Source organism: Ovis aries, chromosome 9 (genome assembly GCF_016772045.2).
Source record: "Ovis aries strain OAR_USU_Benz2616 breed Rambouillet chromosome 9, ARS-UI_Ramb_v3.0, whole genome shotgun sequence".
Classification (NCBI taxonomy): domain Eukaryota; kingdom Metazoa; phylum Chordata; class Mammalia; order Artiodactyla; family Bovidae; genus Ovis; species Ovis aries.
The window spans coordinates 65,070,423-65,096,276 of NC_056062.1; the positions used below are offsets into that span (position 1 = coordinate 65,070,423).

At 34.6% G+C, this 25,854-nt stretch overlaps 1 protein-coding gene across 2 annotated transcripts in view; it reads left to right on the forward strand.

The window, feature by feature from the left end:
* Nucleotides 1-25,854, forward strand: part of CSMD3 (CUB and Sushi multiple domains 3) — a 1,392,034-nt gene that overhangs the window by 1,212,537 nt on the left and 153,643 nt on the right. The window contains exons 33-37 of one of the 2 annotated variants that reach the window (XM_060393469.1): nt 2,274-2,387; nt 2,886-2,981; nt 4,556-4,759; nt 15,958-16,082; nt 25,144-25,240. In XM_060393469.1, the coding sequence (XP_060249452.1) occupies nt 2,274-2,387; nt 2,886-2,981; nt 4,556-4,759; nt 15,958-16,082; nt 25,144-25,240 (636 nt within the window). The remainder of the gene's footprint in view (nt 1-2,273; nt 2,388-2,885; nt 2,982-4,555; nt 4,760-15,957; nt 16,083-25,143; nt 25,241-25,854) is intronic. The other variant, XM_027973090.3, reaches the window with a different exon arrangement.

Genomic DNA, 25,854 nt, shown 5'->3' on the forward strand with positions numbered 1-25,854 from the left:
GGTTGCAGTTCAAGAGAAGTAGCTTACTGATTGCATAATAAAGAAAGATTCAACACTCAACTCTCTCATCTCCTACCCAATCTCATCAGAGAATTACAATAACTACAAACTAATACCTCTGAAAAGAGTAGTTTTCTTTACTTAATATGATGTAAATATGTCATATGACTATGTCATTAAAAGCCATAGTCTCAACATACTCAATTTATAGTTGATACAAAAATATAGTCTACTGTAAAGAAGTAATAATTGAGAATAAGAAGCTTACAAAAAGGAAAAAAGAGGGAGTATTTTTTTTTTCCTTTTCCTTAGAAAAAGATCTTGGATCACTGTGTATGTTAGTTAACACTGTATATGTTATTTGTAAATATAGTGGTTTGCTTGGAAATTTGGATTATTTGAGATATTTAGATGGGATCAGACCTGTTCAGGGTAGCATGGCCATCGACTATTTGAGATATTTAGGAAGATGGAGCTATTTTGGAGACAGAGATAAAGGATATTGCATTTTTACATTTTCCCCTAATGACTCCCCATAAAGATACAGAGAAAGAATGTTATCTGCCAAGAGTCTTGTTGCACAACCTACTTGACTTAGCAAAGTTCTGATGATTAGACTACCTTGATTTTGATGCGGTAGGGGGTTCGGGGGCACTTGGAAAGACAGTGGCAACATCTGCATTTTAACAGAAACTTTTCAAGATACATTTGAAATTTGATCATCCAAACATCAATATAAACAAATGCAAAAACAGAAAACAAAAAATTTCTTAATATTTTTAGGAGTATTTTTGAAATAGCTTTGGATTTGGTAGACCCAAATATGGATTTTTTTAAAAGATCTGAACTGAAATTTTTTCATAAGAGTTGTAAATCATTAAAATAGTTGGCTACATATATGTGATTTGATAGAAACATAAATTCGTTTCCATGACATCGAGAGAGTGTTTTAAGGAGGATAACTTATGAAATTCAGCCCTCTACAGTTCAGGAATTATCCTAAGTAACAACACTCAATCTGTGCTTATTTTATTTTACCCCACAAAGAACTGGACTGAGATCACCAGCTTATTTTAGCAAGCCAAAAATAAATACATGTAGCTTTGTTTACAGTATCAGTGTGTATGGGTTCATATGCAAAACTCAGTATGTTTCAAATGAATAAACCCATATTCATATGACCACTGTAGGGTAACCATAACCTCTATTTAAGGGGTAAAATATGAAGAACTCTATAAATATTTGTTCAATGTAAGTTTAATTACAATATATGATTTTGAATTTATAAAAGCTGCCTTACTTTCACATTATTAAATGTTAAAAAAATCATACTCTTTTTAGACCCCTCAATTTTTCTATCCATGAAATGTTTTAAGTATGAATTTGATTACCTATTTCCCTTTTTTAAGACACAAAACACTAGTTGATTTCTTCTCTGTAACAGGTTCCTTCTTTTAAGTTATAGTTTGATTAGTTTCAGCATGTAAAGTTAATGTATTATTAAAGGAAAAGTACAAAGTGAAGTAAAAAGGAGGCATATATAAAACTATTGGTAAGTGTGTCAGATCTGTACTTACCACAAAAAAGCAATAATCTTGTAAAATTGTATACCTTTATTAAAATATCTTAATTGCCAAGAAATAATAAAAAAATATGTCCTTATTTTGGCAGAAGAATAACAATAAATTTTTAGGGATCATTTTCAATTTAGAATGTGGATTAAACACTGTACCTTAGAAGTACAGTGCTATACTTTTCTTGCTATATTTTTCTAAACATTATTACTTATGATGGAATAGCATTTTAAAAGCAATCTAAACTGAATCCCCTGAACTAAAACTTTGTCTATGTCATCTAAAAGAGGAAAAAAAAATTAGAAAAAGAGAAGAGAGTCGCAAAGTGAAAACAATCAAACTACCAATGGAAAAATTAAAAAGTAGTTATTATACATTATTAATCACCAACCTTATGATTTCTGAGCTAAATTAAATGTTATACCCATTTAATTTACTTTAAAAGCAGTCTTCTTAAAATTTTATTGTATTTAGGTCATGTTCATTACTTTTATGACCTGAAGTACATATGTTAGGCATATCAACCAATTGGCACACATCCTCTTTTAAAGATAGAAAAAAAAAAAAAAAAGATGACTATTATATTGTAATACTTTGTTCTCTCTCTCCTCCTCTTTCTATTTTTTTGTTTGTTTGTTTTTTGTTTTCATTTTTGGATGATTGGTGATTTGTTTGCTTCTCCTGGTTCCTGTTGATCAGTGGTGTTTGGCCAGTTTGTATTTTTCCAGACATCACTCCACGATGTTGTTGAGGTGTATGATGGGCCAACTCAGCAATCTTCTCTGTTATCTTCCCTCTCAGGATCCCATTCAGGTATCCTTTACTAGAACTGCCATGCATCAGTTATTGATAAACGACTGACTTTGATTGGTAATGTAGTGAAAGTTGAGATTTATATCATCCATATTAGAAATAAAGTAAACTGAACATAAAGTCATTACTTTTTAAAAAAAGAATAGAAACGCAACAGTAATTCAGACTCTTGATAAAAATATAACCATTTTCTGGGATTGTAATCAAGTAAATATAGTATTTAGTCACTTTGTCCATGGTGTTTCATGTAATATTTAAAGATTCTTTACAGAATGAGGCAATATTATCAAAATGTAATAAAAGCCTTCCAGTAAAAAAAAAGAAAAGGTTGCAATTGAAGCTGAACCCAAAATAATATATTGTCAGTGGTAGAATATATTAAAGTAATTTAATAGAGAATAGATTGATGTTTTCAAATGACAGTGTAAATTAGTATAATTTGTTAGGTTTACTGAATGAAATTATTTATGATATCTTAGTGTTTGTTTTGTTGAGTAGGAGAATCACTTCCACTGAGTTCAGGTAATCAGATCACAATTCGATTTACTTCAGTTGGACCAATAACAGCTAAGGGATTTCACTTTGTTTATCAAGGTAAGTGACCCTGTAGCATAGAAACACACTAAGGAATGTAATCAGTTTCCATGCTATGTTCAGAATTGTTGAATTATGAGAGCCTCATAACCATTTAGGACAGATAAAAGTTGTGTGCTTTAAAAAAAAAATTGTTTTGCCTTTTTCCCTTCCCCATTATTAAAGCATTATTACTTTTCCGAAGTCAAAAAACTCTATTGCTTCCATCATCATTCTCAAGCAAACTGCATGCTCTTCCTTGTTTTTAACATACTGTTTTTAAAACATCTTTTTTTTTTTGACAATGCTTCACTCTACATATTCTATTTCCTTATAGTCTAGCACTCTAAGAATGTACAAACTTTTTGTGCTGATGTACTTAGACATGCCAAGGAAATCATTACTCCATTCTAAAATTGTAGTTTCTCATTCTCTTAGGAGAATTCAAACTTTCTTTATGATTATTAAATATTTTTGTGCAATTAAAAGTCAGTTTACATAGTTTTTTTGTCATTTATAATAGACAAACTTCCACATTGTATAAAACTAAATTAAGAGCTATCAGCTGAATATTTTGTTTGAATTATCTATGATCAATGTAGTTATTCTCAAATGTATCTTGAACTTTATTGCAAATAAATTTATAAACACTTATGATTTGATATTCTTATTAGACCCTTTTATTCTAATTATAATATTGACTATAATATTATACTATTTCATTCTTAATAATAGTCCCTCTGTAACAATGCGTGGTATTATGATTTTTAAAAGGCACTCTAACAAATGAAATTATTTTCACTGAAGTGACATAAGAGGAGTCTATTTGGAATTCATCTTATCATTTTTTGGACTATTGTCAAACTCCTTAATCCCATCTGTATGTGTTTTAAAAAGAAAAAACATCCTGTTATCATTCTATCTTTAAAAAAGCACAATTGAAGAACATACCTAAAAGGAATTTCAAATTTGATATTGTATGATTATTAAAACAAAGTTTCTATTGTTGTTAATCTGTCTGACTTCTATTCTGCTTAGCCTGAACATAGTTATTGTCTTCATCAATAAAAAACATGTTTTGAACAACTAAGTTTATGAATATGTTGTAAAATTAATCAAGTGTTGTTTTTGCTTTTTTAAAATCTGTGTTTTTAGGGAGCAAATAGTGTTAAAAAATTGACATTGCTTTACATAACCTGACATCTGCTTTTTGTATGCTTGGCATTCCAATTTAAAAAGAAAAAAAAAATGTACCTGTTACCATTCCTTAAATTGAAATATCTTTGCTCATGCTACATTGTTATATTGATAAAAGTATGGTAAAACAAAAAACAGAAAGTAACTGATGTTGTTTAAAGAATCCAAAATAAAATGTTTTTAAAGAAAAAATCTTAATGACAATAGCAATATTTATTCATTTTGAATTTATTCATTTCATCATGTATGAAATTTTAAACTTTTATAAATATGTTCAAATTGTTAGCTAAAGTTCGAGTTAGTGAAGATTTCTTTGAAATCTGTTTGAATAGTCACGTTTTGAAACCTGTATTTCTCTACCAAACATGAAATTAAAATCCACAATTATTTGTACACAGCTGTTCCTAGAACAAGTTCCACACAATGCAGTTCGGTACCTGAACCAAGGTTTGGAAGAAGGATTGGCAATGAATTTGCAGTTGGTTCATTGGTTCTTTTTGAATGTAACCCAGGATATATTCTCCATGGATCCACTGCAATTAGGTGTGATACAGTGCCGAATTCTTTGGCCCAATGGAATGATTCCTTACCTACCTGTATTGGTAAGTTTATAAATTTGTATGCTTCATGTTGTACATATTGTATACCAAAATTAGTTATCTTACATCTGTCAATATTTAATACTTTATTTGTTATGATGTATCTAAGTATGGAAATCACAGTGGCTATTTGATGCAATTGAGGTGTGATGCAATCAATGAAAATATACATATATATTATTTCCAGTAACAGAATTGGAATGCTATTAATATGGAGTTATTAGATACCACCATCCTTTAAAATAAACACTTTTCATTTTTAAAATTTATGCAAAGATGTCTATGCCAATATATAAGGAATTTACCTATCTTTTAAAGGTCACAGAGATTGATTTTTCTGCATATGTTTTATCAGCAAAGAAATTAGAAAATACACATTAATACATTTTTTGTTTCCTTTTCTCTATTAGTTACATGCTTAGTCACTCAAGTTGTACTGACTCTTTGAGATCCCATGGACTTTAGCCCACCAGGCTTCTCTGTCCAGGAAGCTCTCCAAGCAAGAACACTGGAGTGGGTTGCCATGCTCTCCTCCAGGGAATTTTCCCTGGGATTTTCTCAGATCTCGAACCTGCATCTCATTACACTGTAGGCAGATTCTTTTCCACTGAGCCACCAGAGAAGACCCATTTAAGTTATATGTATAAAATATAAAATAAAAAATTTTCCCAGTCTTTCACAGATAAAAGTGGAAACACTTTAAATGGGTAGATGGCAATAGGATTAGTCAAATCTCATTATTTGAAACTATTTTTGTAATGTTATATCCAGGGTTTCTGAGGTGGCGCTAGTGGTAAAGAACCACCTGCCAATTCAGGAGACATAAGAGATGTGGATTTGAACCCTGGGTCAGGAAGATAATCTGGAGGAGGAAATGGCAACCCACTCCCCTATTCCCACCTTTAAAATCCCATGGACAGATATGCCTGGCAGACTACAGTCCATGGGGTTACAAAGAATCAGACATGACTGAGGACTGAGCACACAACACACATATAGAGTTTATGTTGGCAAACAAAATGCAAGCTTTATAAACTTAGCTCTGCTAAGTTATTTGAAGCAGTTAAAACATTTTCTAAACAATACAAATATCAATAGTTTAGAATCTTAGTTTAGAATCAATAGTTTAGATCCTGAAATATGTTTCAGGATCATTACAATGACTTTTGGATCCTGTAGAATTTCATGGATGTGGAAAATGTAGACTGTAGTGAAGTTGCTTTCTTCTCTGTTCTAAGAGCATGTCTGGAAATTAAATTTTTAAATTACATATTGTAAAACTAAAAGAATAGTAGTAAAGCTTAATCTCAGGTTAAGAAATAGTTCTAATGAGTTCTTCCTCATTAAAGTTTTATTAGCATGAGTTTGGAAAATGAGAGGAAGGTTTTTTTAAATAAAAGATAAGTAAAATTTTGTTTTTATTTTAATAATCTCAATTCTCTACTTTGTGATAGAGAATACAGGAGTGTACATATAGCATGTACATTTATAAATATATAAAATCTATTTTTAATAACACATCCTGCCATACCTGAAAAGAAATTGTAAGTAGCTTTTATTTTTCACATTTAAAAACATATTTTACCATATTTTAAGAGAGATTAATATAATGTTAGTTCATACTTAATCAGAATAATGTATTTTAAACACATTTTAATTGAAATGATATGGAAGTTATTCATTTCTACTGAGGAAGAAGTAAAGATAAAGTTTGGTGATATGCATTTGTCTAACACATACTGTGTATAGGACAAAACTGCTTTAAATCTTTTACCATTCAAATAAGAACATCATTAATAATTGTGCTTGGAAAATGTGCAAATTAGGACCATGATAAATAAAAAAAATAAAACAGAATGGTACAAATTGGGCCTATCATAAACAAAAATGTGGGATCTAGGTCTCTATAGGAACTTGATATCATCACTCCCTCAAACAAATATTTCTTGCATATTTCACAGAGTATTTTTCTTACAACAAAAAATCTGATTCTTCCTTCTACAGTAAATGGAATGGGAACTGTTCTTTTATTTTTCTTTTATTTGTTGAAAACCACATACAAAAAGTATTTTTAAACACTGAAAAGCTGTAAATGACTCCTCAACTTTCTTCTCTTTCAACTAAATAACCAGTTTCTAGTATGACTATGATTTAACACTTCCCATTTGCCAGGTTTCATTCTGAGTAATTTATCAATAAACACATATTTAATCAACTTCTTACAGCAAACCTATGGAGAAGTTGCTCTCAGAATTTACAGATGAATAAACTGAGTCTTAGAGAGGTAAACAGTTTTCTTTAAAAATGACACAGCCTAGTAACATAGGAGCAGGATTTAAAAATATTTTCTGATTCCATACTTCAATGTGCATGATAGAAGAGTATTTTCCTTTTGTTTTGACTGATAAGCTAATTTCCTAATTCAAATTCTATATCTTTTTTATAACATGGAATTTCTTAACCTATTAAAGTATATTTTTGACAATCAGCAAGCAAAGGAGAAGAAATCATTTGCACTTGATGTTTCTCCTCTTTTGCACCTAGCATAGAGCTATGGTTAATGGAACATAAAGATCTTTATATACTTTTATACTCTCATAAGAGAAAATAGATAATGCTCTTCCTTATGACCACACTATATGTTGAGTTCAAAGCCTTATAAAATGTGAATAAATTAATTATCTTTAAAGATTATGAGCTGAGAGAAAAGTTCCTTTATGTCTAGGCCAAAATTAGTCATACAATATGCATAAATCAGAAATTACGTTGCTCCAATTCAGTTTAATAACTGAAGAAAGACAAAAGATAATAAATCTCTTTAGCCTTAGAGTGGATTTTTAAATATTGCTTTCCAAATATCAGGAATCAATCATTATTTCTGCCTCACTTTTCTCAGTAATCATTTATATCATTTCTCTGTCACTTTTAGTTTCTTTATGTACATAGTGATAGAAAATATTAATACCATACAATGGAAGATAATGAATGAGTAGCTATCTTCCTTTCATTTCATATATATTATGAAAATTCCCTCAAGACAATTATAAAAATAGATTGATAAAGAGACTTATGGAAAGGCATAAACTAGTTCATTAATCTTTAAATATTATTGAAAACATTCATTTGTCCATTTAGAGTGTTCGAAGAACCAACATATGCACAACAGTATCCTAATTAATGGAAAAATCTGTAAGAAATCATAAAAAACTGAACAAAGTCTTCATAACTGGGAGCTGTGGTAGATTCTCAGTATAAGGGTCAGCTGAGTCTTGGGTAGTAATAGGCTTTGACTTTGACACTAAATTGTGGTGAATTACTACATGAGCCTGAACATTTTTGCATAATCTCTGATTTTCAATTCCCGTATCAACCAAACAGGGAAGTTACAGATTATTTGTGGCTATTACATATTTTAAAGCCTTGGCTAAGTTCTTGGACTCACATAAGTACTCAAAAATTAAGTTGTTTTTGTGCTTTCCAAATACTCCACCATAAAATCAGAACATACAACTTCAATTCTAAAAGTATTGGATCTCAAATAAAGAACTTCTATGTAGTATTCATAAAGGGTTTGATATTATTGATTTTAATCTGTTGATATATAGTTTTGATAACACTTTAAAGTTATTATATGTAAAGATTATCTTCTGCTGAAGATTTTTGCATCTTGGCAAGGTCTAAAAGCATGGGCTTCTATTAGTTTTTCTAATTCTGATAATTTAGTTCCTTAAAGGCAAGATTTATTTTTTCTCAGTTAAAAATTTTCAGAAAGGAAATATAATGACAGTGAGGGAAATATAATGACAATTTTCTTGAGGATAATAGTGATTATTAGAATATTCTATTTGCTAAGTCACTTCAGTCGTGTCCGACTCTGTGTGACCCCATAGACAGGCTTCCCTGTCCCTGGGATTCTCCAGGCAAGAACATTCTATTTAGGGGTTGTGAAATTTCTTTCCATCAATTTATAAATTTAAGGCAGTTGATTTAAAAGGAGCAGGCTTATAACAATAGGTATATATTCATGATTTGGTTTGGTTTCAGTGTTTGTCTAAAGGTCTAAAATAAAAATAAACTTGAAATTAAAACAATGATTACCATTATTCTAATTGGTTAAAAAATATATGTTTAATCAAAGTTTGAACATTACATTATCCAAAATATTATATTTTATTTTGTCCATGAAGGTATGATGATATTATTAGAAAGAGGAAAGAGATAAAAAGGAGAAATGTGCTGACATTAAAGAAGGAAGGAAAAAAAACAAAACATGTAACAATAGTTTAGGAAGAGGAAAGGGAAATAAGAAAAAAATAAGATATTCTGTGTGATGGAAAACAGAGAAAAAGAACTGTACACTGTAAACATTTTTGTTTAAAGCAGAAGAAAACCCCTATTCTACATGATTATCGCAAAGCTTTTCCATATGTCAGATGTGTCAGTTGATTAATCCTGGTGTTTTTGCCACAAGAAATAAGAATCCATGTAAAGAACAAGATGATCAAGCCATTTGACTATAAATTCATTTCAGCAAGTGCAGAAGCTTCTACCAAGCATTAAAGCCTTTGAAAGACTTTGAGACCTTGTCGTGGCTGACATGAAACATCAGGAGTAAATGTTAACAGACTGTCATCCCTAGCCTAGATGGATTCAGCCTCACTTTTTACTTTTAAGGCAAAAAGATGAGGGACTCAGGATCCTTTACACACTCTCTGTCAAAAGTCCATTTCTCTCTAAATACCTGGGCTTTTTGACAAACATGTGAGTGCATCTATGGTGGGTCTTTAAACATAAAACACACTACCTTTTATGTTGCACTGGTTTGAAAGTGCATACTTAAAGATAGAAAATTTTATCAGATGGCTTCTGTTTCCTGACAGGATCACACGAAAAGGGCATTTTACTTTATGTCACTTAAAAAGTAATGTATACTTTGTAGAACATGTATAAATCCAGAAAACTGAATATATAACAGAAGGGCATATGGGATTTGTATGAGACAAGAACTAAATTCTAAATGACAGTTGGATGATAGCTCACTTTAGGTTTTACCATTTGATCCCGCTGCTAGTCTTTACATAAATGAAAATATACTTTGCATTTCTATTTTTAGCTATACATATTTTGTTTTAAATGCTATGACAAAAAATGATTATGTCTTTAAGTATTCAAAAATTCAGAAAAGGAGAAGGCTTGATGTCTTAATTCAAATATGAGTCAAATACAGAGTTATCTTAGGTTGATATTAAAGAATTATCTGTAATTTGTGTTCATCAACCCACTCTAGTATTCTTGCCTGGAAAATCCCATGGACAGAGGAGCCTAGTTGGCTACTGTCCATGGGGTCGCAAAGAGTCGGACATGACTGAGCGACTTCACTTCAGTTTCTATTATCTGGATAAAATTCTAACTGCTTCAAAGTCTTTGGACTTTCTATTTTTTCTCCTTGGAAAATCATCCCCAAGATACCTTTTGGGCTTACTGCATTGTTTCATTCCAGTTTTCACCTGAATATCTTCCTTGACCATCTTATCTAAAGTAATTTTCTTCTACTCATCCTTCATTTGTTCTTTATATCTTTATTCTGTTTGTTTGTTTTTAAGCAGCAACCATTCACCAGATTATATATAGTTAGGATGCTTCTCTGGAGAAGGCAATAGCAACCCACTCCAGTACTCTTGCCTGGAAAATCCCATGGGCGGAGGAGCCTGGTAGGCTGCAGTCCATGGGGTTGCTAAGAGTCGGGCACAACTGAGCGACTTCACTTTCACGTTTCACTTTCATGCACTGGAGAAGGAAATGGTAACCCACTCCAGTATTCTTGCCTGGAGAACCCCAGGGACAGAGGAGCCTGGTGGGCTGCCGTCTATGGGGTTGCACAGAGTCAGACACAACTGAAGTGACTTAGCAGCAGCAGCAGGATGCTTCCTTAATCTTTCTTGCCCTCCTCTTCCTGTCAGTATATTCTATTTTTTGCTCAACAAAAAGAGGGTGTGGCATACACAAGGTTTTCAATAAACATTTGTTCAGTGAATGGATTTTTGCAGGTAAGTTTTATAATTTCATAAATTTTTATAGAGATAGAACAACTGACCAACTTCCCAAGTCCAGGACCCATGCTTTTTCAGCTTCAGGCTTGCACTGCATGGTGATATTCTTGCTCAGTTCACTTGCTTAGACCTTTACAAGCCATCTTGAAACTACAAGACACTTGAGAATCCATAGAAAGAGGCATAGGTAAAACATACACAGTAGATTTTCCTAGTGTATAGGTAATTTTATTCTGAGAAAGAACAAACTATCTATATTTTACAGTTTAAATATAATCATTGTTAATCTATTACAGAGTATTATACAAATGATTCTATTTCCCTTCCCTTCACTGGTTCAATGAATACTCAGGTGATAGCTAAGGCCAAGTGAGCATCCAACAATTGAAACCCAATAAAAGCAGTGACCTACATTTCTAGTGATTTCCATCTCAAATATAATTGTTTGACTTTCACAGTTCTTAATACTGCTATCAACACTTTTATTTTTTTCTGTCATAGTAGAACAAAATAAAATGTTCATTAATTTTTTAGAAAAAGTTGACATATTGAAATTAAACGGTTGTCTTGAAAGCAGCCCCATTAGACATGATATGCAAATTGTACTTATACTTAAAATGGTCAGATACTGAATTAGGTAATTCACAAATTTAACTAACCTGTATAAGAAAAAAATATTTAATAATCTGTGCAAATCTGTCTCATCAGGTAGTTCTTAGGTAAATTATAAAGCACAATAATGTTTTTATAAGAAGGTTGAACTTTGAACAGAGGTAAACTTGATAAACTTGCTGAAGACCGAACTTTATCTTCCAAGTTTGACCTTATTACACTCCAGATTTCTCAAAATTTTCAGTTTCTGAAAACCCAAAACTCTCTTCTCTCTGAGATTCTGTGATTTGAATAAGCCCCTGTAGCCACTAATAGCTCTGACAATATATGGCCTTAGGCATAAGTATTTCTGTTAGTGGGAGGTATCTTTTGAAAAGCTCCTGAACATGCCACTTACCTCCCTTTGGCAGAAGTGTTTAATTAGCTGCTTATCCCATCACTCTTATCGAGCTTTGTTTTCTTCAAGTCCTTTGGAGACCCAGAAAGAACTGTTTTGACTTGTATTGGATCCATGGCAACGCTTGTCCGCACTGTCTTTTTTTCAGTGGAAAGAAACAGATGAAGAAATACATATAGTATCTAAATCTTTATTCATTGATTCACTCATCCATTCACTCATGAACAAGTTATTAAATATAATAATGAATAGCACTGACTAGTATTTGTATGAAGTGCTATTAAGCATTATCTCACTTAATATTGATACCAACACCAGGAGGTAGATAAGAATATTCTCTCTTTTACAGATAGATAGTGAAATCCCTATGGTTTAGAGACAAAAAAAAGAAATAATATTTGTACCCAAGCTGCTTGATTCTAAAATCTGTTTTCCTAATCTATATGTTATATTGAATAATACTGATTAGAAGATATTAAAAATATACAGTACATACTCTTTAAAATACAAAAGAAATATTAGGATAAGTAATATACAAACAAAATATACAATCTTACCAACCCAGGGATCAAACCCAGGTCTCCTGCATTGCAGGTGGATTCTTTACTGTCTGAGCCACCAAAGAAGCCTAAACATACAGAATATACCATTCTAATGGCAGAAAGGGAAGAGGAGCTAAAGAGACTTCTGATGAGAGTGAAAAAGCTGGCTTTAAATTTAACATTCAAAAAACTAAAATCATGACATCTGGTCCCATCACTTCATGGCTAAAACTTGGGAAAAATGTGGAAACAGTCACAGACTTTATTTTCTTGGGCTCCAAAATCACCATGGATGATGACTGCAGCCATGAAATTAAAGGACGCTTCCTCCTTGGAAGGAAAGCTATGACAAACCTAGACAGTGTATTAAAAAGCAGAGACAAAGTCTGTATACACAGAGGTATGGTTTTTGCAGTAGTCATGTATGGATGAGAGCAATAGACCACAAAAAAGAATGAGCACCAAAGAATTGAAGCTTTCAAACTGTACTGCTGGAGAAGACTCTTGAGAGTCCCTTGGACAGCCAGGAGATCAAACCAGTGAATCCTAAAGGAAATTAACCCTGAATATTCATTGGAACAACTGAAGCTCCAATACTTTGGTCACCTGATGTGAAGAGTCGACTCATTGGAAAAGACCCTGATCCTGGGAAAGACGGGAGACAGGAGGAGAAAGGAACAAAGAGGATGAGATGATTGGATAGCATCATTGACTCAAATGGCATGAGTTTGAGCATACTCCGGGAGATAACAAAGGACAGGGAAGCTTGGCATGCTGCAGTCCACAGAGTTGCAAAGAGTCTGACACACTTAGAGTCTGAACAATGACAACAAAGTGCCAGGCACTATTCTATGCACTGGCCACATAGCTTTGAGTAAGAGGATAAAGTCTCTGCCCTTAGGGAGTTTACTTTTGTTTCAGATAATGGTAAATGCTATGGAGCAAAAGAGAGCAGAGGCTGGAGGTTAGAGGAAGACCTCCAGAGCATGCTGCTGTTTTTTTTTTTGTTTGTTTGTTTGTTTTTATTTATTTATTTTTTTTTTAATTTTAAAATCTTTAATTCTTACATGCATTCCCAAACATGAACCCCCCTCCCACCTCCCTCCCCATGCTGTTTTAAATCCAAATGAGGTGAATGAAGAGGGGTGGGATATATGAAAGTCAAAGAGGTAAGCAAGCCATAACAATAATCTCAGGTGTCAAGAACAGAGTGAATGATGGCAAAAATGACAGAAGAATTGGGAGAGGTAGAGCAGAGGCCAAGTCATAGGGTGCCTCAAAGGCTAGAACAGTTAGAATTTTTCTAAGCCATGGAAATTCACTGAGCTATAGAAGATACGATCTCAGTTTCTGGAAAATCACTGTGGCTAATGTAAGGGATGGGGGTGGTATAGAAGCAGTAAGACTGAATAGAAGCCTATTGCGGAAGTGGAGGGGAAATTTAATGTTGATTGAGATTGGCAGATCATGATCAGTGATGAGAACTGGTAAACTTCTGGATATATTTTTGAAATAGAATTGATGTAGTTTGTTGATAGGCTGAATATAGATGTACATGTGAATTTGAAAAGAAAGATGAATTGAGTTCTAGATTTTTGGCTTAAGAATTAGGCAGTAACATTTACTGAGAGGGCAAATAGTATAGATCAGGGAGAATTTCAAAAATCTTGATTTGGACATGTGAATTTTGAGATATTGAGTTGACATATTATTGTAGAACTCTGGGTAGAAGTTATGGCTAGAGATAAATGTTTAGTAATCATAGTATATGGCTTCCCTGGTGCCTCAGACAGTAAAGAATCTGCCTGCAATGCCAGAAACCTGGGTTCGATCCCTGGGCTGAGAAGATCCCATGGGAAAGGAAATGGCTACCCACTCTAGTTTTCTTGCCTGGAGAATCCCCACAGATAGAGGAGCCTGGCACGCTACAGTCCATGGGGTTGCAAAGCGTTAAACACTACTGAGCGACTAACACTGGAGTCATAGTGTATAGATGGCATGGTAATAGAGGCCATTACAGAAGAGCAGTGGTTTATAAGAGATGAGAAGATGGTGTAGGTCACAGAGAGATAACATTTGAATTGAAAGAATCAGAAGGAGGATGAGCTAAAATTTTCTTTAAAAATACTTTATCACACTGATTTAAAAGTTTGAAAATGTAAAAAGTTTGTAGCATTCTTTTGAGTAATTACCCTAGATTTTTTGCATTCAGTTTCAGAAGTGACACAAAGTTGTATAATTACCTTTAAAATTATTACAAAAATATATTCTGATATTTCATCATTAGAGCCAGATTAGGACACATGTCCAAGGATCATAGTGCCATTAGAACATAAAATAACAATAGTTGTAGCAGAAGAAAATATAATTTACTGACTTCTTAGTATGTTTCGAGCAGTGTGTAAGCTTCTTTATGTGCATTGTTATTGTTTAGTTGCTAAGTCGTAACTGAATCTTTTGAGACTCCTCTGTCCATGGGATTTCTCAGCAAGAATACTGGAATGAGTTGCCCTTTCCTTCTCCAGGGGCTATTCCCGACCCAGGCTTTGAACCTGTTGCTCTTGTGTTGGCAGATGGATTCTTTACCACTGGGCCCCAGAGAAGCCCCTTTATGTAGATTATAATATCTATTTACTTTCCACAAAAGCCCCTTGGAAAAATTGCATTATCTTTTAATAAAGCATCTGAGTTTCAGAGAATTCAAGGACATGTCCAACATCACACAGTATTTAAAACTGTAAGTTTGTTCATTCCCAGAGTCAATCTGATACTACCAGCAGTGTAAGAATTTTGCTTTAAGATTGGTACCTGTAAAAAGTGTTAAAAGTCTTTACTGTCTTCAGAGCAAGTCTCTGTACGTATTCTTTCCTGTAGTAGTTGTATTGGCGGTAACCAGACTGTTGCCATATTGAGTATTTTCTTTACACTGAACAACATGAATGTGGAGCCAAACTACCAGTGTTCAAACTCCACTTCATCTCTGACTAGCTATGTGATCTTGAGAAAGTTATTTAAACTGTTATTGCTTCCATTTCCTCAGCTGTAAAATTAGGAGGATACTTATTCATATATTGTTGGATTGTTGGGAAGCTTTAATAAGGTAAAATATGTAAAAATGTTTAGAAGAGTACTGGTATATAGGCTCTATATAAATGTTATAATCATAATATAATTGTAATCATCATCATTATTACTCTGAAAGGGATTCTATTACTACTAAAAAGATATATGAAGAGAAAATAATAAATATAAAATAATTATTCAAAAATTCTTTATGTACATATGAACAATTTTTAACTTGTCTCAATGAACATTTTAGTAATATGCAAATAATATGCTATTATTGAGTTAATTATAGAATGACTTTAGATATGCTATCGCCAAGTTATCCGTTTATGTTGTCTAATTCCTTTTTTTGTGCTATGGGAACTTTTTGTGCTATAGGAAGACAATTTTCATGGTTCTTTTGAGTTTTAAAGCATAATATGATTTGATTATGTTTGCAAGTCTAATATCTGTCTCTGTTATTGATGACCTTTTCGCTTATTTTAATCCTTTGCATTAGAATTAACTTCCTCTCATGGATTGCTTTACTTTCAGTACCCTGTGGTGGAATTTTAACTAAGCGCAAAGGGACTATTTTGTCTCCTGGATACCCTGAGCCTTATGACAACAATCTGAATTGTGTGTGGAAGATAACAGTGCCAGAGGGAGCTGGCATTCAAGTAAGAATATTTAAATTTTTCTTCTTTTCATTGTATATTTGAAGCCAATCTTTTCAGAAATGACAGGACACACGTAATTTCTAGAATTTCAGCCAGTGCTTTTGACTTGCATGGCTGAATTTTAAAAGAAAGATGTGCCTGTTCAGTCACTCAGTTGAGTCCGATCCTTTGTGACCCTGTGAACTGTAGCCCACTAGGTCCTCTGTCCATGAAATTTTCCAGGCAAGAATACTGGAGTGGGTTGCCATTTCCTCCTCCCGGGTATCTTCCTGACCCAGAGATTGAACCCATATCCCCTGTGTCTCCTGCATTGCACGTGGATTGTTTACCTGCTGAGCCATCAGGGAAGCCATAAAGAAAGATACTTAACATTAATTATTTTCACCTGCTGCTGCTGCTGCTGCTGCTGCTGCTGCTGCTAAGTCGCTTCAGTTGTATCCCACTCTGTGCGACCCCACAGACGGCAGCCCACCAGGCTCCTCCGTCCCTGGGATTCTCCAGGCAAGAATACTAAAGTGGGTTGCCATTTCCTTCTCCATTTTTCACCTGCAAGTAACAGAAAACCAATTCATGACTGCATAAGCAGTAAGAAAAATATGTTGCTCCATGTAACATTGAAACTTTGAGTAAGATGGTTTAAGCATTGTTTATTGCAAAAGTTCAGTTGTATCATTCCTGACCCAGGTTTTCTCCATCTCTGTCCTGCAATACTTAGCATATTAGCTTAGTTCTTGGACTTCCTCTCATATGGTCTTGAGATAGCTATAAAATCTCTAGGCATAACAGTATTTCTAAGCAATGGATGGAATGGAATATTTCTATGTTATGTACTTTTATAATGACTGAGATCTTTTCACAAACTTTCCAGCAGACTTTCCATTCTCTCCTGTTGACCAAATTTCAATCACATCCATTCCTAAGCCATTCACTGGATAATAGCAAAAGACTTACTATGATTTGGCTTTGAAAAAAATTTCAAGATTAGTTGTCTGGCTCTGGCAAGGGACTTATCCTTCTCTGATGTACACAGCTCTCACTCAGTTGAACAAAATTGTTCTCTGTCAGCAAGGAAGAAGAATACTATTCTACAGACAGTCAACAGTATCTACCGGAGTACTTCAATTGTGACCATTTTGTATTGGGAGCACTTTGACCAGCTACTCTGTTTGAGAAGAAAATTGTTTCTGGGCAAGTAGATAGCCTTTTACTGCTGAGTCAGTGTGGATCCCACGAAACATAATTAAACTTCACAGAACATTACAGAGACTATATTTCATGTGTGGATGTGAGAGTTGGACCATAAAGCTGAGCACCACCGAATAATTGATGCTTTTGAACTCTGATGTTAGAAAAGATTCCAGAGAGTCCCTGGGACAACGAGGTTATCAAACCAGTCAATCCTAAAGGAAATCAGTCCTGAATATTCATTGGAAGGACTGATGGTTGAAGCTGAAGTTCCAAAACTGGCCACCTGATGCAAAGAGCAGACTCACTAGAAAATATCCTGATGCTGGGAAAAACAGAAGGCAGGAGGAGATGGGAATGACAGAGGATGAGATGATTGGATGGCATCACTGACTCAGTGGTCATGAGTCCGAGCAAATTCAGGGAAATGGTGAAGGACGGGGAGGTGTGGTGTGCTGCAGTCCATGGGTCACAAAGAGTAGGACGATACTAAGCAACTAAACTGAGCTGAACTGAACTGATATTTCATAAAAATAACTTGCCAGTCTCCAACTGAGTCATAGGGTTTTCCTTGAGAAACTTGAGATACATATATCAGTCATGGAAAAAAGAGCCAACACATGATTCATTAAAACTGAACTTAGATAGAAATATAATTTTCAATAAGAAGTAAAATTTTCAATTTAACTTGATAACTTTTCAGAAAATTTAAAAAATTACTTAATAGATGTCAGGTGTTAAATAGGTCAGTAAATCAATGAGAAAATTTGAAATGTATTTTTTCAGTGTTTTAAAAATATTGGCAGTCAAAATACTGCTTACATTCTGGCTAGTTGTGCTATTATTTTATGATCAACTTTAAAAATTTGAGGATAACCAATCCCCTCTATCCAGTTACTGCTGGAATTAGCAAAGATTTGAAGATCATCTATGTTCCAGATTGCATAGGCAATCTGAAATAAGCTGATACCTTTAAAATCTTCATGGAACATTTACTGTATCGTCTGGTTATACATTTACGAGAATTATATTAGAGCATCTATATATTGGCATCAGCTTGTCCATTTTTATCTCATCTTAAAATAATAAACCCCTGGCATTTTCCCTCTAGTTCTCACCCTCTGTTCCCAATTCCCTGTGATGTTGCTTCAGCGTCCAGTGCTCTATTTGAGTCACTCTTATAATGATCACTGAGGAACATGCCATTAAATCCATTGCATTGCTCATCTTCCTTATTTTGTTAGCAGCATTCTGCCGTGTCCATTCCCCCCTCACTATTAAGATATCTTTCCCCTCCATTCTGCCTAATACTCTCTTGAATTTTGTTTTGTTTTCTTTTATACATTTTTAGTTGTTGCTTCTGTATCTAGGAACATGATCTCCTCTTTTTCGATTAATCAAATATGGTGTTTGTGAGATTCTGTGTTCTTTGTCCATCTCATGTGGCACCGTTCTCTGTGCCAGGTTGTCTACTTTCATAGCTTCAGTTACCATTATGTGCTGATGCTGAATCATAGTAGATAATTAGAAAACATCTTTTTAAATTAAGGACTGAATAAATGATGGTTTCCAAACCTAATATTTAACCCATACCTTTCACCTAAGTTTGCTATTTATCCAACTTCCCACTGAATATTTTCAGCTAAACTTTTTACATCTCTCTTGTATATATATGTGTGTGTGTGTGTGTGTGTGTGTGTGTGTGTGTGTGTGTGTGTGTATTTATTCATTTTGGCTGTGCTGAGTTGTCATTGCTGTGCACAGGCTTTCTCTAGTTGCAACGAGTGGGAGCTGCTCTCTAGTTTTAGTACATAGGCTTCTCATTGGAGTGGTTTCTCTTGTGGAGCATGGACTCTAGGGTGCATGGGATTCAGCTGTAGTGTGTGAGCTTAGTTGCCCTGCAGCATGTGGGATCGACCTGGTGTCCCCACATTGCAAAGTAGATTCTTAATCACTGGACCACCAGGGAAGCCCCTAAACTTCTTACACTTCTACTTCAACCTGTTCAAAACTGACTTCATGACTTTTTTTCTCAAAGTTGTGAATCTTCCCCATTTTGCTCTCTCAGAATGAACCCCTCATCCATTCAGTTGCACAAGCCAAAAACCTTAATGATTTTTTTCTGTGTCCAAGTGCACAAAGAACTATATCAGTTCTGTCTTTCACAAACCTCTCAAAGTCTATTTTCTTCATCCACACTTTTACCACTCAAGATTAGGTGGCCATCGTCCCTGTTCCAGGTTCTTACTCTCCTCCAATCTATTCCTCACAGGGCAAAGAGAGTAACTTTCTAAAAATAATAATCTAATGCTCTAAGTTTCCTGCTTTACAATACCTCGATTGTCCTCTCTATCCTGAACTCCTTGAAACAGCTGATTACGCCTTTGTGCTTTGCCCTTATTTCTTGCCTCTATTTCACTTCTTTATAGAAATCTGACTCTCTCTTGCCTCTGGACCTTTGTAAATGTTGTTCCTTCTACTGCCAATACTCTTCATCATCTCCTTTATTTGGTTTATCTTTCCTCATTATTTCTGTCTCACCTTAAAAACAGTTCTTGTGGAAGACCATCCATGAACTTGAAGCAACGTTAAGCCCTCTTGCTACATGTTCTCATTGATTCCTGCAATATCCTTATATCATGATACCATGTTACTGTTTTGATTTGTGTGCTCAGTTGCACAGTCCTGTCTGACTCTTTGTGACCCCGTGGACTGTAGCACGCTAGGCTTCTCTGTCCATAGGATTTTCCAGGCAAGAATACTGGAGTGGGTTGAGTCCTGTCTGACTCTTTGTGACCCCGTGGACTGTAGCACACCAGGCTTCTCTGTCCATAGGATTTTCCAGGCAAGAATACTGGAGTGGGTTGCCATTTGTTTTTACTTAATTACCTGTAAGTTTATGGGGTAACTAAATCTTTTCTGACAGCTAGCACAGAGCCCAGCAGTCTGTGCTCAGTAATTATGTTTCAAATGAACCAATGAATATTTCCAAAAGCAGTGAAGTTTTAGGCCACTTTAAGGAGTTAACATAGAATAATGGACTAATATGACATCTGAAGATAACGTTATGTTCTATATCACTGTCCCGGCAAACACTATTCACAACTAGAAACCTTGTATCAATGATGCTATAAGACCTTTCACTGAAGTAGCATTTCATTTAATGATTGTACCTTAGAAAATAAAATTTGAGTTTAGCACAGGATTGATCAAAGTTACAGATTTTGAAGCATATTTTAATGTAAATACTTTGTATAAATACAAAGTACTCTTTCCTAATTAACCTCTTCAGTTCAGTTCAGTCACTCAGCCGTGTCTGACTCTTTGCAACCCCATGAATCGCAGCACGCCAGGCCTCTCTGTCCATCACCAACTCCCGGAGTTCACACAGATTCACGTCCATCGAGTCAGTCATGCCATCCAGCCTTCTCATCCTCTGTCGTCCCCTTCTCCTTCTGCCCCCAATCCCTCCCAGCATCAAACTCTTTTCCACTGAGTCAACTCTTCGCATGAGGTGGCCAGAGTACTGGAGTTTCAGCTTTAGCATCATTCCTTCCAAAGAAATCCCAGGGCTGATCTCCTTCAGAATGGACTGGTTGGATCTCTGCAGTCCAAGGGACTCTCAAGAGTCTTCTCCAACACCACAGTTCAAAAGCATCAATTCTTTGGTGCTCAGCCTTCTTCACAGTCCAACTCTCACATCCATACATGACCACAGGAAAAACCATAGCCTTGACTAGACGGACCTTAGTCAGCAAGGTAATGTCTCTGCTTTTGAATATACTATCTAGCTTGGTCATAACTTTTCTTCCAAGGAGTAAGCAGCTTTTAATTTCATGGCTGCAGTCACCATCCACAGTGATTTTGGAGCCCTCCAAAATAAAGTCTGACACTGTTTCCACTGTTTCCCCATCTATTTCCCATGAAGTGATGGGACTGGATGCCATGATCTCCGTTTCCTAAATGTTGAGCTTTAAGCCAACTTTTTGACTCTCCTCTTTCACTCTCATCAAGAGGCTTTTTGGTTCCTCTTCACTTTCTGCCATAAGGGTGGTGTCATCTGCATATCTGAGGTGATTGATATTTCTCCCGGCAATCTTGATTCCAGCTTGTGTTTCTTCCAGTCCAGCATTTCTCATGATGTACTCTGCATATAAGTTATGTTTGCTAATGTTATATGACCCTGGAGAAGAAAATGGCAACCTGCTCCAGTATTCTTGCCTGGAAAATCCAATGGACAAAGGAGCCTGGTGGGCTGCAGTCCATGGGGTCACAAAGAGTCACACACGACTGAGCAACTGAGCACAGTTTTAGATGTATTACTAAATTATAGAAAATTATAACACACACCCCCATAATTTAGGACATATTTGAAATTTCACTAAATTCACCTAAAAGCAACCTGGCTAGCACACCAGATTTAGAGTAATGTTTATCTTTTATTCTTTTGCACTAAACATATGTGCAAATAAAGATTTACATGAATATTCAGTAAATCATATATGAAATGCGATAACCACTGATAGAGAGAAGAAACATTTGTAATGCTGAAAAAGTTACAAATAAGATAGAATGATTGAGCATTTTTGGGAAATAACCTCAACAAGTAAACTAACTTATTATGTTTCTACTACATGAGTGGGAGGAGTATATTCATTTTTTTCCGTGTATATTTTAGCAAGGTATATTGGAGGGGGAATTCCAAAGGAGCTACAATTAATAATAACAGAATTATCAAGCAAAGAACAATCTTTAAAGTAAAATGGGATTTGAATGTCTCTATAAGGGATGTCTGGTTTTAGTTATTGGAAATTCATTACCTCATAAAGCTGTCCTGTTGTCATAATGGACAACTCCATCTAATTTAAAGTTCTTCTCCCTCCACCTCCCCTCTGCTCAGGCTCCAGGGAAGAGTCCTTTCCTTGCCTCTTCCAGTTCCTGGTAGCTGCCATCATTCTGTGGCTTCTGACTTGTTCAGTGACTAAGTAGTGTGTGACTCTTTGCAACCCCATGGACTGCAGCACGCCAGGCTTCCCTGTCTTTCACTGTCTCCCTGAATTTGCTCAGACTCATGTCTGTTGAGTCAGTGATGCCAGCCAACCATCTCATCCTTTGTCATCCCCTTCTCCTCTGACTACATCCCTTCAATCTCTGCTTCTGTGGTCACACTGCATTCTCTTCTTCTGTCTGTGTCAAATCTTCCTTGACATCTTATAAGATCATCTGTGATTGCCTTTAAGGCTCATTTAAATCATCTAGGATGGTCCCCCTATCTCAAGATATTTAGTTTATTCACATTTGAAAGATTCTTTCCCATAAGAGGCAATATTTACAGGCTCAAGGGATCAGAACCTGATTATTTTGGGGAGTTATATTCACAAATAAATGTCCAGAATTAAACAGATTTTCTTCCTCTTACAAAGGTAATAAGTTTTCCTGGAGATATCTACATTTTTATTTTTTCCATCCCTCTGATCGCAAAAACTCAGGGAAAAATATCTTAAAATATTTTATGTCACTTCCCTCTCCTATTCATATCACACAAAAAGCAGTAATTTCCACCACAGCAACTCATGTGACATCTAGGTCTCCCTTTCTACCATTCCTGCCTACTAGCCTACTTTATTAATCTTTTTTTGCTTCTCATGTGGGTCACTGGAATCAACATTAAAACTGTCTTTTCATTTTTATTTTCTTTACTAATTGCAGTAGTTCTATACTTAAACCATAGTCCTGATTCAGTTCAGTCCAGTCACTCAGTCGTGTCCAACTCTTTGCGACCCCATGAATCGCAACACGCCAGGCCTCCGTCCATCACCAACTCCCGGAGTTCACTCAGACTCACGTCCATCGAGTCAGTGATGCCATCCAGCCATCTCATCCTCGGTCGTCCCCTTCTCCTCCTGCCCCCAATCCCTGCCAGCATCAGAGTCTTTTCCAATGAGTCAACTCTTCGCATGAGGTGGCCAAAGTACTGGAGTTTCAGCTTTAGCATCATTCCCTCCAAAGAAATCCCAGGGCTGAGATTAGACTCCTTCAATTCACCTTCTAAAACCTTCAATGAAATACTCCTCAACTGCATAATTATTATGCTGGTATTCTGTCTGTATAGCCCTTCTCTTTCTGTTTCTCTCCCTTAGCTAAGATACGTTAAATCCTCAGTTTATTCTAGGCACTATTCTAAAGTAAAATTACTTTAATTTTTACAACAAATCTATAAATAGGTGCTTTACTACAGTGATTAATAAAAGAAATCTATGGCACAGAGAGATTAACAGTTCTTTTAGAGTTACATGCTATGGAGTAGAGGGAACCAAGAAGTTTCAAACCCCAGAATTCTAATATTTCTTGTATTTATCCATTAATCTTTATTATTTCTTTTTTTTCTACTTTTTCTAACTTTTTACATATTTTCTTCTATGTGAATACACTTCACTGTGGCTAAATGGTTCACTAAATCTACCCTGTGGCTTGTCTCTTCTACATTTTTTCCAACTCAATAACTTCTTTCTGTGCAGAACCTTGCAGTACATTTTACTTACTTCAAATGTCAACTGCTACAAAAATCCTTACTTCTGTTTTCTTTTTCTTGTTTTTTTAAAGCCAAATATGACTTTTTCTTTTCTTGACTTGAAAAGAAGGAAAAGTCAGATATGAAGAGAGACTTGACCATTTTTTAAAGAGTTGGTGATTATATTGCAATCATACAGTTTTAATTCCAGTCTTCCTCCTGTCCTGGAACATTGCCATTCAGCCTAATGCCTGTCACACAGGCAGGGTATCTGTTGCCATGTGGCACTCACCTCTGGAAAAGAGGCATAAGCATTTATTTGAATGGAAGAATGGTGATGGCCTATTTTGTGGATAAGAAAAAATTTAATGAATGCAATTGTTAGAAGTATTTAGTAGATAAGTGAAATGCTTATATTAATAACAGACCTTAACTAAATAAAAATAAATTTATTTGAATAAGACTATTCCTTTACCTTCTCTTAAACTATAAAATATGTAATAAACAAAGAAAAATAGACAACATCCATAGTTGTGAGGATTCTGTGGGTTCTTGCAAAAATTCAAGCTGTGCCAAGTGAAGTGCAACAAAGTAACACATGCCTCTTTCTTTAAATATAATTTGATAGACATGAGAGAATTATACTCAGCATTTCCCTTATCAACTTTGTGAATCCTCACAGTGATTTAGTTATTATGATGCTGTTTATAAAAATATAGTCATTTATAAAACTAATCTTTAAAAGACATATCCAAATCAGTTATAAAGTATTATTTTTGGTTATACATATTGAAATATATCAAAAATGTACATAGGGGATTATTATGTTAATTTGTAAAAATAAAAACAGGAAATTTAACAAAGGTTATACAAAGTAAAACATAATAGAATGTATCCAGGATAAACCTAATTCAAAATCATATATATTATAGTCTTATATGGTGCTCTGTGTGGACCAGAAATCTGCTTATATCCTAATAGGTAAAGCAGATAAGAAAACTCAGTACACAAGAATCAAACATTATAAAACAAAACAAAACAAAAATTAATCAATTGTTTGGAACATGGCTTAATTCAGATTCTAGGCACTAAGACATTGGATTAACGCAATAAGGTGGTGACGGACATTCTCAATGCTATAACAGTAGTAACACTGCTAGATACCTCAGAGGCTTTTATTTTAAAAGTCAGTGTGTGTATGCCAGTGCCATAAAGGCAATGATCATTTCTGTTAAAATGCTTCCATGGAGAGCCTAAATGTTATGGTCCAGGCTTTGAACTCTCTCTCCCAGAAGAGATGAGTGGACTATAGTATATGCATCACATTAGAAGTAAGTGTTCTTACAGATAATTATTATTTCATAGGTGCAAGTTGTCAGCTTTGCTACAGAACATAATTGGGATTCTCTGGACTTTTATGATGGGGGAGACAACAATGCCCCAAGACTTGGAAGTTATTCAGGTAAATAAAAGAACTAAGTTTAATTAAAATACATTATAATTAGGAATGTAAATCTCTCTTGCTTTCTCTCTAAAGCCCTCCCTAGATCTCTGACTTGGTGGTTTTAATTTTGCTTTTTACAAACTATATGCAGAGAACTAAACTACAAGGTAGAAGTTTGAAAGGCTTTAAAGGCAATAAAATAGAAATTGCTATTTAAAACCTACTATACAGTGTTACTGTATTTGTGTAATTATTTATTGATGCTTTTCATGTTAATAGTAATATTTTTAGCTGAGCCTTGGCTCAGAAATAGTATATATGCTCCTCTCCCTTAAAAAAAAGGATGAGAAGTAATAGTTAAAAATTAGACAATGCTTGAAATTTATAATATATTCATTTGATAGAATGTTATGCAGGCATTAAAACAATTATAGAGAGATTATGTAACAACATGGTAAGTGCTACAAGGTACTGTTGTATGAGAATAAAGAGAATACGAAATTAATTCTATGAAAGGAATTAAATTATATAAAATTCATACTATATACACATGTGTCAAGACCAGAAGATTTTATAATTTGTTATGGTTTGTGAAGGTAGTTTGTGCATTAATCTAACAGCTTCTTATATTT